At 42.2% G+C, this 16,795-nt stretch overlaps 1 protein-coding gene across 1 annotated transcript in view; it reads right to left on the minus strand.

Moving 5' to 3' along the window:
• The window catches only part of PDZD8 (PDZ domain containing 8), a 93,955-nt gene extending 77,914 nt beyond the window's left edge, over positions 1–16,041 (minus strand). The window contains exon 1 of the mRNA XM_039237345.1: positions 14,968–16,041. Within this exon, the coding sequence (XP_039093276.1) occupies positions 14,968–15,833 (866 nt within the window). The 5' untranslated portion in view covers positions 15,834–16,041. The remainder of the gene's footprint in view (positions 1–14,967) is intronic.
• Between the last annotated feature and the right edge of the window lie 754 nt (positions 16,042–16,795).

Genomic DNA, 16,795 nt, shown 5'->3' on the forward strand with positions numbered 1-16,795 from the left:
TCTTATGGTTCATGAGCTCAAGCCCCATGTTGGGCTCTTCACTGTCAGCTCAGAGCCTGTTTAGGATTCACCCTCTCTCCTTCTCTTTCTGTCCCTCCTTGGCTCCTGCTCTCATCTCTCTCTCTCAAATAAAGAAAAGAAAAAAAAAAGAAAACCACAGAGTTAAAAAGTTAAGAGCTATCAAGGCAATTCTTCTTAAATTCTAAGTTCTAGCCTGTTATCTTACTTTAAGTACACTGTTTCTCACTACTAGATTTAAAAAGCTTTTAATCTTGATGAGGTCCCAATAGTTCCTTTTTGTTCTTGATTCCCTTGCCTCTGGGGATGTGTCAAGTAAGAAAATGCTGCGGTGGAGGTCAAGGAGGTTGTTTCCTGCTTTCTCCTCTAGGGTTTTGATGGTTTCCTGTCTCACGTTCAGGTCCTTTATCCATTTTGAGTTTATTTTTGTGTATGGTGTGAGAAAATGATCTAGTTTCATTCTTCAGCATGCTGCTGTCCAGCTCTCCCAGCACCATCTGTTAAAGAGGCTGTCTTTTTTCCATGGGATGCTCTTTCCTGCTTTGTCAAAGATTAGTCGGCTGTACATTTGTGGGTCCAATTCTGAGTTCTCTATTCTATTCCATTGGTCTATGTGTCTGTTTTTGTGCCAATACCATACTGTCTTGATGATGACAGCTTTGTAGCAGAGGCTAAGGTCTGGGATGGTGATGCCTCCCGTTTTGGTTTTCTTCTTCAATATTACTTTGGCTATTCGGGGCCTTTTGTGGTTCCGTAAATATTTTAGGATAGTTTGTTCTAGCTTTGAGAAGAATGCTGGTGCAATTCTGATTGGGATTGCATTGAATGTGTAGATTGCTTTGGGCAGTAATGACATTTTAACTATATTTATTCTTCCAATCCATGAGCATGGAATGTTTTGCCATTTCTTTGTGTCTTCTTCAATTTCCTTCATAAATTTTCTATAGTTTTCATCATACAGATCTCTTACATCCTTGGTTAGGTTTATTCCTAGGTATTTTATGTTTTTTTTTTTTGTGCAATTGTGAATGGGATCAGTTTCTTGATTTCTCTTTCTGTTGCTTCATTGTTGGTGTATAAAAATGCAACCAATTTCTGTACATTGATTTTGTACCCTACAACTTTGCTGAGTTCTTGGATCAGTTCTAGTAGGCTTCTGGTGGAGTCTGTCGGGTCTTCCGTGTAGAGTATCATGTCGTCTGCAAAAAGGGAAAGTCTGACTTCTTCTTTGCCAATTCCGATGCCTTTTATTTCCTTTTGTTGTCTGATGGCTGATGCTAGGAATTCCAGGACTATGTGAAACAACAGTAATGAGAGTGGACATCCCGGTCATGTTCCTGATCTCAGGGGGAAAGCTCTCAGTTTTTCCCCATTGAGGATGATGTTGGCTGAGGGTTTCTCATAGATGGCTTTGATGATGTTTAAGGAAGTTCCTTCTATCCCAACTTTCTCGAGGGTCTTTATTAAGAAGGGATGTTGTATTTTGTCAAATGCTTTTTCTGCATCTAATCATATGGTTTCTACCTCTTCTTTTGTTGATGTGATGTATCATTGATTTGTGAATACTGAACCAACCAACCCTGTCACCCAGGAATGAATCCCACTTGATCTTGGTGGATAATTCTTTTTATGTGCTGTTGAATTCAATTTGCAAGTATCTTGTTGAGGATTTCTGCATCCGTATTCATCAAGGATATTGGCCTGTAGTTCTCTTTTTTTTGCTGGGTCTCTGTCTGGCTTGGGAATTAAAGTGATGCTAGCTTCATGAGTCTGGAAGTTTTTCTTCGATTTCTATTTTTTGGAATAGTTTGAGAAGAATGGGTATTAATTCTGTTTTAAATGTCTGGTAGAATTCCCCAGGGAAGCCATCTGGCTCAAGGCTCTTATTTGTTGCGAGATTTTTTGATAACTGATTCGATTTCCTCACTAGTGATGGGTCTGTTCAGGTTTTCTATATCTTCCCGTGTGAATTTTGGTAGTGAGTGTGTGTTTAGGAATTTGTCCATTTCTTCTAAGTTGTCCAATTTGTTGGCATATAATTTTTCATAGTATTCCCTATTGTTTGTATTTCTGAGGGGTTGGTTGTAATAAGTCCATTTTCATTCATGATTTTGTCTATTTGGGTGCTCTCTCTTTTCTTTTTGAGAAGCCTGGCTAGAGGTTTGTCAATTTTGTTTATTTTTTCAAAAAACCAACTTTTGGTTTCATTGATCTGTTCAACTGTTTCTTTGGATTTTATATTATTAATTTCTGCCATGATTTTTACTAGTTCTCTTCTTCTACTAGGTTTGAGGCGCTCTTGTCACTCTCCCTCTAGTTGCTTTAGGCGAGCTGTTAGATTTTGCACTTGCACTTTTTCTAATTTCTTGACATAGGCCTGGAGTGCAATGTACTTTCCTCTTAGGACTGCCTTTGCCGCATCCCATAGAGTTTGGATTGTTGTATTTTCATTTTCATTTGTTTCCATATATTTTTTAATTTCTTCTCTAATTGCCTGATTGGCCCATTCGTTCTTTAGTAGGGTGTTCTTTAGACTCCATGTTTTTGGGAAAAAAATTGAAGGAAGGATTGTTTTAGTTATTCCCTCTTACCACTAATTCTCTCTGCAATGTATAGTGCCCTGGACAAAGATAGTATCAAACATTTATGGGGTAAACTGAATCCTTCTTAAGTCTAGTGGATGAAGCAAAAACATCTTAAAGCAAAATTATCACCTCTCTACTCTGATAAAAACATGAACAATTAAGTATATAAAACAGAGGTCAGATCTTCTTAGATGTATCAAACAGACAAAAACTTCATTCAAAACATGAAGAATAGCAAAAGATCTAAACAAGAGAAACGAGGAGAAAGTAAATACTTTAAGGTTATAACTGTTTAGCTTTCTCCTAATTTTCTCTTTCCAAATAAAAGTAGCAAAGCATATTCTGATGTATAAATGGTTTCAATATTATCAGTATCCATGCTTCCCTTACCCAAAGTTGGAACTTATTAAATTTTTTTTTTTTACTTATTAAATATTTTTAAGATGATTTAGGTGCACCTGGGTGGCTCAGTTGGTTAACCGTCTGCCTTCGGCTCAGGTCATGATCTCACAGTTCGTGGGTTTGAGCCTCGTGTCGGGCTCTGTGCTGACAGCTCAGAGCCTGGAGCCTGCTTCAGATTCTGTGTCTCCCTCTCTCTCTCTGACCCTCCCACTCACGCTGCTTCTCTCTCTCAGAAATAAATAAAACATTAAAAAAATTTAGAAAGATGATTTGTACCTGTATATTTGAGAGAAATCTGTACGTGAGACCTCTGCAGAAATAACTGATCAGTGAATAATAATGCCACCTCATAATTACATAATTTTTTCTAAAAATTTTAACAACTCTAATTTTCATTCAGTCTTAAAATAACAAGTTGTAAGACTTGCTGAAGGATACACAAAGTCAACAAATCAACAATAATTTCAGAAATAAAACAGAAGTTCCCAGTCCTCTCATCCTGTTTCAGGGCAAAGAGGCTGAGCTACTTTCCAGAGAAACCTTACGAGCACAGAGTATCCCCAAGGCTCCAACAGGTAATACCAGAGAGTCTGGTCTAATAAAGGCTTTTGACTCGCATGATTTTCAGAATAATGGAGTCCAAACCCTAAATCTACAGCATTAGGAATCCCAAACATTTTGAATAACCTACTCAAATATTTTAAATAAATAATTTACTAAAATTTAGACAAACTGTATTCATGGGCTTTATTACAGACTAAGGCTATCAGGAATTTTCTCCTTACACCTCACTATTTTCAGAATACCTGAAGTACTATCTACTACTCCAGTATTAGTTAATGAAGGACACATAGTTTGCTACAAGCATTTAAATTCTTCCTATGTTAACCATTTGCAATTTAGTCCTGATTAAAACCCAAAGTTAACTACTGAGAACTAGCAACTTTTCCAAATATTAGAAAAGACCAAACATCATCTGTCCTAAATCTTACAGATTATACCTAATAGTAAGAACCAAATAAGGTTTTTGGTGCATTATAAAAACGATTATCATTCAGTGAAATTAGCTATAATAGAAGGGCTCTTACTTCAGCCACACCAAGTTTCACAGAACTAAAAGCTCTAAATTATTAATTTGCTTGACCAAATAACTAAGGTAGCAAGACTGTGTAGTCAGCAATGACAACCACAATCATCTTTAGTAATGAGTAGGAGTATAATCTAGTACACATGAAAGGCTATTGTGTGAAAAGGAGAGCAAGCGTGTAACACAAACACCAGATACACTATTTAGAAGATATTAATGCCTAAATGAAACAGCTGTATCTAAGAACAGAGCACAGTTATTCTTTCAAATATACATTCTTGTAGCCAGCTACTAAATAATGTCATTGTTACTATTTAAGATTTCACAGCAAAAAACAATAGTCACTTATAATTGCAGATTATATAGGATATGAGACTTGATTCTAAGAGAAACAGCTTCTAAACATCCGAGGTCACAAATACCTGTTTGACTGTCATGCACCTTGCCAATGAACCAAGTATGCACATAGGTACTTAATACAAAGCAAAACACCCAATCAAAACGTTTTATTGGGCTAAGCATAGTATCCTTGTTTTTAAGTATATACCAACAAGAATGAATTATGCTGGGCAATGGAACATTTTCTAGCTCTTTTCTCAAAGAAAGGCAAACCAAAGAACACACATCTCAATACTCCACTGACCATATCACCACCTCCATTCTCCAGACAATACATGAAGAATTCATGGGCATAAATACCCAATGCGCTGATTAGAGAAGAAAGACATGTTCGAAAGGAGTCTGCTGGTTTCATGAAAAAATTAAGCACCAGACCAGTGAAAATCGGTTTTGTTATTCTTTATCAGTCAAAGGAAAGGACCATTTACAGTTCATCTATAGTGACCTTTCCCAAGACTATGAAATTAAACGTCACAGCTTCTGGAGTGTCAGAAAAGGTTGCAAACATGTTCAGGTTTTGTTTTTGTTTGCATGTGGAAATAGGTGCCCAACAGACCTCAACTCGGAATTGTGAACTGCTGGAGACTTTAATCAGCAAAATTTGTGTGCATGTGTGGTGTGATGTAGTATGGAGTGTGTGTGTGTGTGTGTGTGTGTGTGTAAAGAGAGGAGACACTCCTCTTCAATACTGATTCTACAATCAGAATTTAGGTTACAAAGTAGCAGCCTGTGTTTATAATGACAACCTTCCACCATTTAAAAAGAAAAGGTTAAAGTATGTTCTGTACATCTGTTTAAGAAACTCAAAGGATACAGAATTCTTTTTTAAAAAAAAAAATTTTTTTTTTTTTGAGAGGGAGACAGAGCATGCGTTGGGGAGGAGAACAGAGAGAGGGAGAGACAGAATCTGAAGCTGGCTCCAGGCTCTGAGCTGTCAGCACAGAGCCCGATGTGGGGCTTGAACTCGTGGACCGTGAGATCATGACCTGAGCTGATGTCAGATGCTCAACCGGCTGAGCCACCCATGCGCCCACAGAATTCTTTAGACTGAACTCAAAATTCCAGCACTTCAGTTACATAGCTGAGTTCACTTTGTGAAAATCTATCAAGCATACACTTAGGATCTGGACAGTTTCTATCTATACACACATACACACAAACACACACACACTCATACACGTCAATAAAAAGTTTGTACACACAAAAAAAGTTCTGCATTTAAAGGGCTAATGTGCTTTTTTATATGGGATGGTCAAAAGACGATACTGAGGCAGGGACAAGAAAAATGATGTTGTGAGCTCTTTGGCCATCTGTGGGAAAAACATTCCTGAAGACAAACCAGGAAAGCCCTGATGATGGGCACATGGTTGGATGTGAGGAGAGCCAGGAGGCCAGAACAGACTCAGTGAAAGGAAGAGTTACAGAAGATAAGGTCAGAGCTGGAGACACGGCCAGGAGTGAAATAAAGTGGTGAATGAGTTAGTCCCATACATACCTTTGAAAGGGGAAAAAGTTTAATGTGTTACCTAGTAAATGTCTGACATATCTCTAGTAAAATATCTGACAGATACGGGATAATCAATAAATGTATATATTCACTTGGTTACCAAATGGAAGATATGTTTATTCAGCAGGTGTCCTATATGTGACATTTCATATCTCCAATTAGATAGATACTATTTCCATTTCCATTTTACAGATATGAAAACTGAAACAAGGAAAGAGAAGGCTCTTGCTTAGGAGAGTGCTAAAGTCAGACAGGCACACATCACCCCAAAGCTCTATGGACTGGAACAGACAACTTAAGTACTTCTCTATGGCCTCAACTCAAAAGAATAAAATAATTCCATAGTAGTGGCAGTCTCTACTTACCACCTGCGGTTCTACTCATCTGAAGGTAGGTAATTAACACCTATACTTCCTTCTTCCCTACAACTACAGTAAGTATGTGGTTTTATGCAAGTCTTGGCAATTTGGCAAGAAATATTTTCAAACTAAACTTCTGTAAAACTTCTACTAATAACTAGGTGGTTGCTTCAGCTCTAGTGAAGGATAATGTGCTCTGACGCCAGGCCAAAAGTGCTGCTAAGTCCCAGGACCCCAGAGATGGAACAAAGGGATTTAACAGCCCTTGTTTCCTGGTGACACTGTTCTGAGAAAATAAGAATGTGATAGGGAAGAATTGTAACGTCAGTATTTAACTTCTAAACATGGTATTGAGTGGCAGAAACTTTAACTTGAAATGTCAGATATTCTTACTGAATAACTGATTCAAAAAGTCTCAGCTGCCATACGGAATTTTACTATGAGGAGAAAAAAAAAGAGGCCGGTTACACTTTCTTGGATAGAAGTTTTTTTAGGAAATGTAACAACCTCTTTGACCTCAGCTGCAGCAATTCTTACTCAACACATATCCAAAGGCAATGAAATTAAAAGCAAAAATGAACTACTGGGACCTCAAAAAAAAAAAAAGCTTCAAATAAAAAGCTTCTGCACTGCAAAGGAAACAATCAACAAAACCAAAAGGCAACCAACAGAATGGGAAAAGATATTTGCAAATGACATATCGAATAAGGAGCTAGTATCCAAAATCTACAAAGAACTTACCAAACTCAACACCCAAAAAACAATCCAGTGAAGAAATGGGCAAAAGACATGCACAGACATTTTTCCAAAGACGACATCCAGATGGCCGACACATGAAAATATGCACAACATCACTCATCATCAGAGAAATACAAAACAAAGCCACACTGAGATACCACCCCACACTGGTCAGAGTGGCTAAAATGAACAAATCAGGAGACTACAGATGCTGGCGAGGATGTGGAGAAACAGGAACCCACCTGCACTGTTGGTGGGAATGCAAACTGGTGCAGCTGCTCTGGAAAACAGTGTGGCGGTTCCTCAAAAAATTCAAAACAGACCTACCTTACGACCCAGCAACAGCACTGCTAGAAATTTACCCAAGGGATACAGGAGTGCTGATGCATAAGGGCACATGTACCCCAATGTTCACAGCAGCACTTTCAACAATAGCCAAATTATGGAAAGAGCCTAAATGTCCATCAACAGATGAATGGATAAAAAAAATGTAGTTAAAATATACAATGGAATACTACTTGGCAATGAGAAAGAATGAAATCATGCCATTTGCAGCAACATGGATGGAACTGGAAGGTATGATGCTGAGTGAAGTCAGTCAGTCAGAGAAAGACAGATATCATATGTTTTCAGTCATATGCGGATCTTGAAAAACTTAACAGAAGACCATGGGGGAAGGAAGGGGGAAAAATAGTTACAGAGAGGGAGGGAGACAAACCAGAAGAGACTCTTAAACACACAGAACAAACTAAGGTTGGATAGCAGGAGAGAGGGGAAAATGGGAGATGCGCATGGAGGAGGGCACTTGTTGGGATGAGCAATGGATGTCGTATGTAAGCCAATTTGACAATAAATTATATTCATTAAAAAGAAGTTTTTCAAGAATGTCTGAACCATATGACTCCTATATGCCTTCTAAGAAGGCCAACAAAGTTATTAAAGTGCTTAATGTTTATAGTTTGTTATACTTATAGCAACAAAGTTGTACCTGTTTGTGCTTACAACTCAACCTGGAATCTAAGGACTCTAGACAGGTTTTGAGGGGACTATAAATTTCATAAACAAAAATCTGTTTAAGCATTTTTCCTCAGAGAGCCACAGTTCTCATTAGCTTTCCAAAAAAATAAAACCCTCAAAAAAAGGCTTAAAAGCACTTTTCAACATATATGTACATCTGCTCCTTCTCTGTAGGCATTTAAAGCATAATTCTTGTCTTGTTTTATAAGTATTTTTTTAAGAGTTTAGAGCAAACTTTTTTAAAATAAAGAGCCAGAGAGTTTTTATTTTAGAATCTGTGGGTGCATATGGTCTGTCTCATAGTCTTCTTTGAACAAACTTCAATGTGAAGTTTACAATGTAGAAACCATTCTTAACTCACAGGCCAAACGCCAGCTTCTTTTAGAGATCTCTGCAGAAATCACCCAGCATGGCCTTTGGGAGTCCAGGCTTCTTCCCCCTCCCCCGCCCCGGACTTCAAGAAAGTCACTAATCCCCTCTTAAGTCTCAAGCATCCACATATGTAAAAAATGAGATACTAAACTCTCCCATAAAGTAGTTTTAACTAGTAAGTGAGGCAGCAAGTGAATGGAACTGCCCACACAATACCTGGCATAGAGTTTAGCAAAATGATTTTATGACTCTTGCCTCTGCCTCATATGATGGTCATTAATAGCATTTGTAAGTCAATATTAAGTATTTGATCAGCAGGCAAGCTCCTCCCATACAATCTACTTTATAATGATCCGCTCTATTTCCAGGAACCAATCGGAGTTTTCCTGGTCAGCCAGCAAACCTGCACGTGACTGACGAGACTAGCAGTCTCCTCATAATTACTCTTCTCCCTTCAGTGTGTGAATCAAATTTCTAGAGCAAACATTTATCAATACATTATTTTCCATCTAAATAGTTATAAATGCCTAGATCACAATAATTCAAAGAAGCTTAAGAAAACCCAACTTGCAAGAAGTAAAACCAGCATTAACTGGAGTATACTTAGTCATACCAAGGACATTAAGGTCACAAAATATTATACAGCACAAAGTCATCAGCAGAGACACTGATCCCTCCCCTTCCTCACAAAACTGAAGGTTTCAAATATATCCAAAATGCCATTATAATGAGCTTCCACTGTTCTTTGTTTTCTCCAGAAACACTAACCAACTAACAATGTTATAATCATTTTTATCCTTCACCACATATAAAGGCAGGACAGTCTTCAGGAAACAGTTACTGAAAATAAGTATTTTAATTTTTTTAATGTTTATTTATTTAAAAAAAAATTTTTTTTAACGTTTATTCATTTTTGAGAGACAGAATGCAAGTGGGGGTGGGGCAGAGAGAGAGGGGGACACAGAATCCAGAGCAGGCTGCAGGCTCTGAGCCGTCAGCACAGAGCCCGACGCAGGGCTTGAACCCACAAACCTGAACCAAAGTCAGACACTTAAACCAACTGAGCCACCCAGGCACCCCAATGTTTGTTTATCTTTGAGAGAGTGAGTGGGAGAGGGGCACAGAGAGAGAGGAAGACACAGAATCGAAAGCTGGCTCTAGGCTCTCAGCTGTCAGCATAGAGCTCAAACTCATGGACCATGATTATCATGGCTTGAGCCGAAGTCGGACACTTAACTGATTCAGCCACCCATGCATCCCTGAAAATTAAGTATTTTAGAAATAATTTTATTTATCTAAGACAACAGTTCTTCAATTCTATTTATATAGAAATATTCATCTGAGCAGCAGTAAAAGAAAAAGCACAATAGATAATTAGCTACTACATCATTATTCCAGAGCAGCTAGAGTGATACAATAATGTCCTTGTCTGTACTTTCCCCAAGAATCAAAGGCTATATTTCCTACTAATTGATATTAAGTAAAACTATGATTCTTACAATCACTAAGCTATTTTCAAGTTATTTTCTAGCCTCAGACACCTTTTAAAAGTTGTCCATATAGAGAAAAAGTATGAAAGAAAAAGTGAATAAATACAGGACATTACACCTTACAAATGATTTTGTCAGCTTTCAGTGAATTTACTTTGAAAGTTTTTAAGACATGATTACTCAAAACCATCTTTTCCTCAAATAACCAGTAAAATGAAAATGTTATAATTAACAGTAAGCGTATATGTTTTTCTTCATCTCAGAAGACAAACGAAAAAGAAATTCAATTACAAACCACATTACACAGTATGAGGCTTTCCAGGCCAAACCTAATTTAGTCCTCTGAAATTAATGGTATTTTTAGGGAAGATATAGGTAAATATAAACATGCTAAAAAGCTCTACTTAACTAAATACAGGCCGGTCCTTTGGTCTCTAGTCAGTAGGAACATTTGAAAAATTTCCACAAATATATAGCAGAATGCTTTTCAGGAGTAAAAGAACAGAACAGTTATGACAAAAACAGTCATGTTCAGAAGATATTCCATGAACTTGAAGAGTGAAGTTTTCCCCCAAATAACTGCTCCACATGCATTCACTAAATTCAAATATCACTAAGTAGATGTCCCCTTATTTGCACATCAGAGAAGTATATGCTTCCATAGTTAATCACCTATTCCACACTAAAGCAAAAACCCACCAAACTCCAGTGAAAAGCAGCCACTATGTACTTACTATCACTGTCCTGCACAAACAGAAAATGCTCCATGTGTTTTTTAAAAGTTTCTGGTAGAATGATTTTTTTTTAATTTAACATATCAATGCCCTTTATAAAATAAAATTGCTCCATAAAAGTCCCTTGAAAGATAATAATGTTTAAAGAAGGGTAAAAATAATCACCTTTTACTATCCAGCTATTAACTCTTCCCATTTTCACTGATTATGAACAGTATTGCTCGCTTTAGGGAGAGTCAAATTCACAAGATGCCAGGCAAGTACCATTAGCAAGTGGGCGGGGACTAAAGACTAAACATAAGAACTTCCTGCAGCTGCTCCCAGACCTCTCTCCCCATCCTGTTACTGCTAGAAGGAATGCAGGCCAGGTGTAACAAGACCTTCCACAGTTTCCTAAGAGAAGCCAGAAATCCATTTTTATTTTTATTCTTATTCAATGTTTATTTATTTTTGAGAATGGTGAGGGGCAGAGACGGAGCAAGGGGGACAGAGGACCCGAAGAGGGCTCTGTGCTGACAGGAGAGAGCCCAGCATGGGGCTCAAACTCATGACCGGGGGCAAAGTTGGACGCTTAACCAGCTGAGCCACCCAGGGGCCCCCAAAATCTTCCATTTTTAAATACTGGCAATCAAGAAACAAAAATACAGTGAGGCCGAATAAAAAGCACCTGCAAACTGAATTTGGCCTTTTAGTCTGCAACTAGTGCTAAGACACAGCAATAATACTTGAGGAACAAAAGCATCAGGAAGAATCTCAACTGTTTGACCCCCAAATTCTAAACTCCCCTGATTATCACTCAGATTTCGTGCTGAAGACGGATTCTCCATGTAGTCAGAAATATTGGTGGTAATCTTTCTCTCCTGAAGACTAATTTTTGGACTAATTTTTAAAAAAGTACTACTACTTTAATTTACTATTGTAAAGTATACATTTTAGGGGAAAAAAATCAAAACAATGAACATTTGAGGGAAATGAATTTAGAATTATATCAGTAAAACTAGAAAATGTAGAAATATGTAGAAAATGTATACATATAACTCATCTTTTAAAAAATATTATAATGTTTTACAAACTGTGTTAGTCGGGTAAAATGAAGGGTTAATCATAGCAATCCTTATAATCTAGTGACCATCTAAACTTTGAATCTCTAGATTGAGACATTAGGAACTGGCATTCCTGGTGGGCCACCTTCACTTCAGCAACATGAAATGGAAAAACAGATAAAGGAGGGGGGAAGTGACTATAATGTTAATTGGCAAGGATGTCTGCTATAAAAGTGCCAAAGGGTCTTAAGACTCAATACAATATTCTTTACTGCTTTAGCTCTAAGTAGATTAGATGGCTCTAAGGGATAAAACAGCAGACCTTCTTTTTGGAAACAAAATAGATTAAAAATTAGAAGGGATTAAAGTAGAAATACTATGTGCAGCAGCACCCAAAGATTTAACCTTTTTGAAGATCTGCTCTCAAACATCCAATTTAATCGAACATCCCATTTAAGAGGAGTGCCTGGGTGGCTCAGTCAGCAGAGCGTCTGACTCTTGATTTCCACTCAGGTCATGATCGCTGGGAGCCTGCTTGGGATTCTCACTGTCCCTCTTTGTTTGCCCCTCCCACGTGTGCACACCAGCTCTCTGTCTCTCTCTCTCTCTCAAAAATAAACTTTAAAAAAAAATTCCAATTTAAGTAAAAAAAAATCTGTAGTTACATTCTTCTCTGAGTTCTCGGTTAATTTGTAAAGGTACCTCCACATATGTTATCTTGATAGCATACTAAAAAAACCCCACAAAACACAATACCTTAAGAACAAGATGACAGAGTTGAAGGAAAGAGGCAGTTCTGTCTTTATGAGGGCTGGGTTTCCCTACCTGACAGCTGTGTGACTTTAAGCAAGTTTAACTTCTTACAGCACTTCTCCATCATCTGTATAAAAGGGTAAACACTAGCTACTTTACTTCTCCTTGTGAGAATTGTGATACATTCTAAATGTCTTTTAATTCATTCTCTTAACTGAAATTTGAATCCGCTCCACAACCTCAGTAGTTTAAAATACTTCTGGCAGAAGAGCTACATAGACAAGAGAACTCAACACTTTCTAAAGTAGCCCTTTCCATCCTCACACTTCTATTATTTTCTTTTACTAAACTAAAATCAGCTGCTGTTACTTCAAACCCCAACTCCCACTGAGCACATTCTAGTTAAGTCATATTAAGTACTGCTAATTAAGTGCTCTTTAAACTTTAGGCTCCATGAGGGTTAAGGCTGTTCAGTATTGAAGCCCTAACACTTAAAACAACGATAAGCACATGGTAGGTGTACAAGTGCAGTGAGTGATTTGTCCTGTGCAGTATTTACTGACTGACCACTGAAATGCCTTCTGATACAAAGAGTGCGAATGTGTACATTTCTGAAGCTGATCATTTAAAGTATAAGGTTTAAAACTGGAACTCTCATCTATAACCAAACACATGCTATGTTTTTAAAGAATCCCTTCAGATACAGTAAGTGAAAGCAATACAGTAAGTTTGCCGTACATTAGGTGGTGATGCTATTCAAGGATACAGATGATGAAGTGCCTTCAAAGCAATAAACCTACTAAGGTCTCCATAACTGCTATTCGTAATTTCCTTCAGATTTAACTGAATTCCAAGTTCATATTAAAAAAAAAAAAACTAAAATGATATCCAACCTCATTGCCACTGGCTAATCTGCAAATAACCCCCAAACAATAACTTAGTCAAATTTTATTATCTGAAAGTTACCCAAAACACATCAGAATTGAAGTTGAGATAGAATACCAAAATCTGTGACTTTATCTCAAGGCTTTCTTAGCAACACACTGCTATAAATAAACACCTCACTGGTTAAACACTAGAACTCATTTATAATTTAGCCACTTACATTCCAGAGTTAAAGAGTTGGTTTCATAAAGTACATTCTACTTCACAGAATAGGAAATCAGACACAGTGAACCACCAGCTCGCCACCCTGTGCAGATCTATGGAAATATTTCCATGACAAAGTAAATGTCTCCTGCCAGTCAACAGTTTTAAGCTGTCACTCTGGGCTGTAAGCCTAAACAAAACATAATTAGGGAGCTGTATGTGCCACACACACAAGTCAATAACCCATATCAAACCCACACATAAAATATCTCTGGATTACCTGGGTCACTGTTGCTTGACACCGTGCAAGAAAATTAGTGAACCAGAAATATGCAACTTCCACTAAAAGGCACTAGGTAAGGCAAATACCAGATGGACACAGTTTTACGAGAAAGGACAAAATCCAAGAGTCAAACATTTTCATGAACAGCAAAGTAGAGGACAGCTGATTTAGAAAAGCCATGTACGACCCTTTCTGCTCCAACAAACCAGAGTAGATGAATCCCCTACTCCTACAAAACTTCCTTGCCCATCAATCAGAAGAGGATACTACATCAAATGAAGCCACTGGATCCAGGAGAGCTTTAAAAGGCTAAAATCGCTATCCTTCAAATTCCTTCAGCAAGGCGACCTCAGGTGCTGTTGGCAAAACTTAACATCCAGAGTTGACAGGAGAGGCGCAGAGTCTAGGTCTGCGTTACAGAGCCCCCTCCAAAGGGGGCGGGTGGCATTAACGCCAAATCTACAGGGAGCTAGCTACACTGGGTATAGGGCCTCAACTGGTTTTCAAGTTGCTGCGGTAATGTATTCCTTTACAACACACACCACACCTCTGCCCTGAAAGTTGCCAAAGCGCCATTGCAAAAGTGGCCTGCAGTCGCAAAATGTAACAGCCTCCGGCTAGCGGCACACTCCTCTCCCCCGTACTTTGTGTCCAGGAACAATTTCTCAACGTGGCCAAGGTGATGCTGCAAAACTGCCCTCGATGCAGAAGCCACAATAGAGGGAGTTTCTCAACAGTCCCAAAGCCGACTGGGGGGGGGGGGAGGGGATTAGGGGGGCCGCCCTTCCACTTTCAATATGCGGCTTCTCCGCACGCTGTCAGCCCCCTGGGCGGCCCACCAACACGCGGGCAGGGCTCTGGCTCACACTCCTGCACTCCAGGGGCAGAGACGGGCGCACCACTTGCCTTGATCTAGGGTCCTGCCCAGCCAGGGTTGGGGAGATCCCCGGAAGAGCAGGAGCTGGGGATAAGCCTCTGCCCTTCTCGTCCCACGCAGGCGGCGGCCTCCCGCCCAGGCCCGGATCCCCGGCAGCTGCCCCCACCCCCCACCAACCCGTGCCGGCGTCCTTCCCCCGCCCTCTCCCCCTCACCTGATCTTGTAACTCGGCAGAGTGTGCTTGCGCTTGATGATCTTCTTGAGCTGGTTGACGATGATGGAGGTGAGCTGGGGCATAGGCCGCCCTTCAAACTGGGAGCGCACCTCGAAGTCGATCAGCGGGTCCTCCACGAAGGAGAAGAACCAGTGGGTGAAGGGCACGCGAGTGAAGACGAAGCGCAGCCTCCCCACCACGCGGGACAGCTTGACGAACAGGTAGGCCGACTTGCCGAAGACCAGGTTCACGTCGATGGCCAGGTGGAAGCCCCCGTTGTACTCCACCTCCGCCTCGAAGGCCAGCTCCTCGGGGGAGGCGGCGGGCAGCACCTCCCCCTCCGGGCCGTCCGGCTCTTCGCCGGCCGAGGGCACCACCGGCCGCAGGAGCCGGATGGTCTTGATGAAGGGCACGGTATCGCCCAGGAAAACGTCCCGCAGGCTCAGCCCCTCCAGCAGGCGCCCGGCCGTCTTGGTCTGCAGCAGCTCCTCGAACTCCACCTTGATCTTCTTGGTGACCCAGCGGCGGGCCAGCGCGGTGTCCCGCAGCTCCCGGAACAGGAACAGGATGGTGGCGTTGAGGAAGTAGCAGGTCTCCCGCGTCGGCGGGGCGGGGGTCTCGGGGGCCGGGGTCGCGCCGCCCTCGGGGGACCCGCCGGAGGGCTCCTCAGCCCCGCCGCCGCCATAAAGGTACTCCCGCAGCGACAGGCCCGGCACCGGCTTGATGTAGCGGAAGCCGTCGCGCGCGCGGGCCGCCTCGTCCGGCGGCGGCTCGGGCTGTCTGCGGTACAGCAGCAAGAACTGGGTGAGCAGCGTGAGTAAGGAGCCCAGCACGGCCGACGCCAGAATCATGAGCAGCAGCCCCATCCCGGCACCGCCTCCGCCCGGGCCGCCCGGGCCCCCGCTCCCGCGCCCACAGCGCCGCTCTCTTCATGTCGCCGCCCCCGCTGCCTCCATCTTGAGGACATCGGGCGGCGGGGTCAGCGCGAGCGGCTCCCCGGGCCTCGTCCGGCGGCTCCGGCCCGCGGCGGCGACCAGCGACTCCTCCGACGCTCCCGGAGGCGGCTGCTGTGGCGGCGGCGGCGGCCACGGCGGCGGCGGGACGGAGGGGGCGGCCCGGCACTCCCTCCGGCCCGCGCTCATTGGCCGAACGGCGCGTGTCGTCAGGGGCGTGCTCGCTCCCGGCGGCGTCGCCTGGCAGCCGGCGCCCGGGCGCGCGTACTCGGGTCCCTCTTCACCTCCCGGGCGCCCTTCCAGCCCCGCCCCCCACGCCAACATTCCATTCCCCCGCGAGCCACGTGGCTGTCACTTCGCGAGCCGCGGGCCTGCTCCGGGGGGGCGGGGGCCACCCGTTAAGGATAAGGAGGCCGGGCGTAGATGGGGCGGCGTGTTCTTCTCGATTCCCGAGCCTCCCGTTACCTTCCGATGCGCCCATCCCCCCTCTCGTTGGCCGCGGTCCCGGCCTGTTACCTCTGCTGCAGCGTGGCGCTTCCACTCGCGCCCCGGAGAGATGCGCCGGCGGCGGCTTTCCCTGCAGGGCAGCGCCGCAGACGATCTGGGCGGGCCGCTCGGAGACTTCCCAGGCCGAGCCTAGGACGGAACTGCTTCAGAGACCGCCGTCGCTGACCGTCAGTCCGACCAGCGGACGCTCTACGTCTGCGAAGGGTGGGCCCGGGAAGGAGGGACGCGGGAAAATGGCGGAAGATGCAAACTAACTTTACCGTCAAGGTGGATTTTCCAGATTTAAATGAGAGCGAAGTAAAAGAGCCGGAACGAGCAGGAGCAGGGTCGAGGAGCGAGATGAGTTTGTCAGATGATCGGAAGATGAG

This window comes from Hyaena hyaena, unplaced genomic scaffold, assembly GCF_003009895.1.
Source record: "Hyaena hyaena isolate Hyena2069 unplaced genomic scaffold, ASM300989v1 scaffold_124, whole genome shotgun sequence".
In the NCBI taxonomy this organism is placed as follows: Eukaryota; Metazoa; Chordata; class Mammalia; order Carnivora; family Hyaenidae; genus Hyaena; species Hyaena hyaena.